This window comes from Chrysochloris asiatica, unplaced genomic scaffold (genome assembly GCF_000296735.1).
Source record: "Chrysochloris asiatica unplaced genomic scaffold, ChrAsi1.0 scaffold00070, whole genome shotgun sequence".
In the NCBI taxonomy this organism is placed as follows: domain Eukaryota; kingdom Metazoa; phylum Chordata; class Mammalia; order Afrosoricida; family Chrysochloridae; genus Chrysochloris; species Chrysochloris asiatica.
In genome coordinates this window covers 14868812-14871297 of record NW_006408588.1, presented here as the reverse complement: position 1 = coordinate 14871297, position 2486 = coordinate 14868812, and the positions used below count along the sequence as shown (strand labels likewise).

The following is a 2486-nucleotide window of genomic DNA, read 5'->3' as shown; positions in this document are numbered from 1 at the left end:
CATCGAGTCGGGTCCAACCCATAGCGACCCTGTACAGGGTTTCCGAGGGTGTAAATCTTTACGGGAGTAGAAAGCCTCATCTTTCTCCCGCGGAGCAACTGGTAGTTTCGAACCGCTGACCTTAAGGTTCGCAGCCCGATTCGTAACCACTACGCTACCAGAGCTCCTTTAATTGTCCCATTGTTGTTGTTGTTGTTGTTAAGTGCCATCGAGTCGGGTCCGACCCATAGCGACCCTGTACAGGGTTTCCAAGGGTAGAAAGGTAAATTAAAAAAAAAAAGTTTGTCCTACAAATCCCAGTGGATTTTGAAGCCATTTCTCCAAGTCTGTTCTTTTTCAATTTTTTTTTTTTCTTAAAGCATTTACTATGAACTACGTGATAGTTTACATGGCAGAAAATCGGTTTTGCACTCAACCAATCGCACTTTGCTTCATTACAATGAGTACAATCCCTCCATGCACCGTCAGCCAGCAGTGTTTGCCTCTATTCCCTCCCCTTTCTCCCTTCATGTGCACAGTCATTTAAACAACCAAAGGACACATTCTGCAGGCCTGCCTCCTGGCACAGCCTTTCTCTTTCTATGAGTCCAGAGTCCTCATCTGTTCTATTTTTCCATGTCCCCATCTCTGCCTCCATCTCTGGTGTCACTGCTTCTCTGGTTAGGATCCCACATTCTATTCCTGCTCTTCCCTCTTGATGGTCCTAGGGTCCTCTGTTCCTGGATTAACTACTCCCCCTTTTTGTTACACAGCTTCTACCTTTATAATTGTGACAATTGCAATTACTATTGAATCAAAAGAATTCTATCCCTGTCTCCTTTCACCAGACCCGTCTAGACAAGATGAAGACGATTCAGTGGGGATTCTATCTCCCCCCATGCTCTGAAACTAAACTCCCTTCTGAAAATTTATAAGGTAGCCAATTTGTGCTTAAGTGCCCCTGCCCCCCCATTTTAGGTAGCTAGTGCCTAAGTTGCCCATCACTATCAACCCTGTGTACAGAAGGGGTAGTTCAAGCCTTTTCTTGACAAGGGCTACCCTGAATGTGAAAGAAATGGTTATGAACGCCTGCATGTCTGCCTTGCCCTTCAGCAGATGCTTGTGTCCTTTGAGAAGGTAACGAGTAGTGTGTTTTCTTCCTCTTTTCAGGGCAGCAGCTCATCCCAGCTCCAGTCCTGGACAGTCCAGCCCTCGTTTGAAGTGATCACAGCACAGCCCCAGCTCTTGTTCCTTCACCCGCCGGTACCCTCTCCCATCAGCCCAGGTCACGCTGGGGAGAAAAAGTCAGACTCCAGGAACTACCTGCCCATTCTAAATTCTTATACCAAAATAGCCCCACATCCAGGCAAAAGGAGCATTGCCCTGGGCCCAGAAGAACAAGGGGAGAGCAGGATGCCGAAGAAGAGCTGTACTGAAAGACTCGGGCCGAGCGTGTCTTCAAGTGAGTCAGCCAAGCCTGGTGCTGTGCCGTCCAGTCCCTCACCTCCAGCACCCTCCAGCGCCAAACTTGCCGAGGACTCATCTCTGCAGGGTGTCCCCTCCCAGGTGGCAGGTGGGAGTCCACAGACTCTTCAGCCAGTATCCAGCAGCCATGTGGCTAAAGCTCCCAGGCTGACCTTTACTTCCCCTGCCAGTCCTGTCTGTGCCTCAGACAGCACCCTGCATGGGCTGGAGAGCAGCTCTCCCCTGTCCCCTCGGTCAGCTAATTACAGCTCTCCACTGTGGGCCGCCGAGCACCTCTGCCGCAGCCCAGAGCTCTTCACCGAGCAGCGGCAGAGCAAACACAGACGCTTTCAGAATACCTTGGTAGTGCTACATAAATCCGGTTTGCTGGAGATCACTTTGAAAACCAAGGAGTTGATTCGGCAAAACCAGGCAACTCAGGTGGAACTAGACCAGCTTAAGGAGCAAACCCAGCTGTTTATAGAGGCTACCAAGAGCAGAGCTCCTCAGGCCTGGGCCAAGCTACAGGCATCTTTAACATCCGGGGCCAGTCAAGCTGCCAGTGACCTAGACACTTTCTCTGACCACCCAGATGTCTAGCACCGAAGACATATTTTCCTGTTACTTGAGCTGTTCTTTGAACTCTTGCTGTTATCCACTCCTGTTTCCCAAAGCTTATGTAAGAGTTTTTCCTTCTAAATTTAAAATGTTTAGCAGTTCACGGATGAAGCCACATGCCAATACTTGACTGCTGTCTTCACCTGTGGTCTGTGCACAGATTCCATCTGCCTCTGCTCCCCCGAGGGCTTCCACTTCTTTAGCCTGCAGGCACTGAAGTAGATCGAGGGACAGGGCAGGCGAGATGACTAGCTGTCACCTGCCGCCATCCCACTCACTGCTGGATGAAGGGTGCAGTGACATGGATGGGCACACAGTGTGATGCCTGTCGAACCAGGGTGTAGGGCATGTGAGGATACCGTCATGAGTCTTCCCTTGGGTCCCTTAGTCTCAGAGAAAAGCCAGAGAAGGAGTGTTCACACTCC

The 2486-nt window shown here is 50.2% G+C and overlaps 1 protein-coding gene across 1 annotated transcript in view; it reads left to right on the top strand.

The window, feature by feature from the left end:
* The window catches only part of CIPC (CLOCK-interacting pacemaker), an 18350-nt gene extending 16307 nt beyond the window's left edge, over window positions 1–2043 (top strand). Inside the window, exon 4 of the mRNA XM_006864775.1 lies at window positions 1150–2043. Coding sequence (XP_006864837.1) covers window positions 1150–2043 — 894 coding nt within the window. The remainder of the gene's footprint in view (window positions 1–1149) is intronic.
* Window positions 2044–2486: the final 443 nt, after the last annotated feature.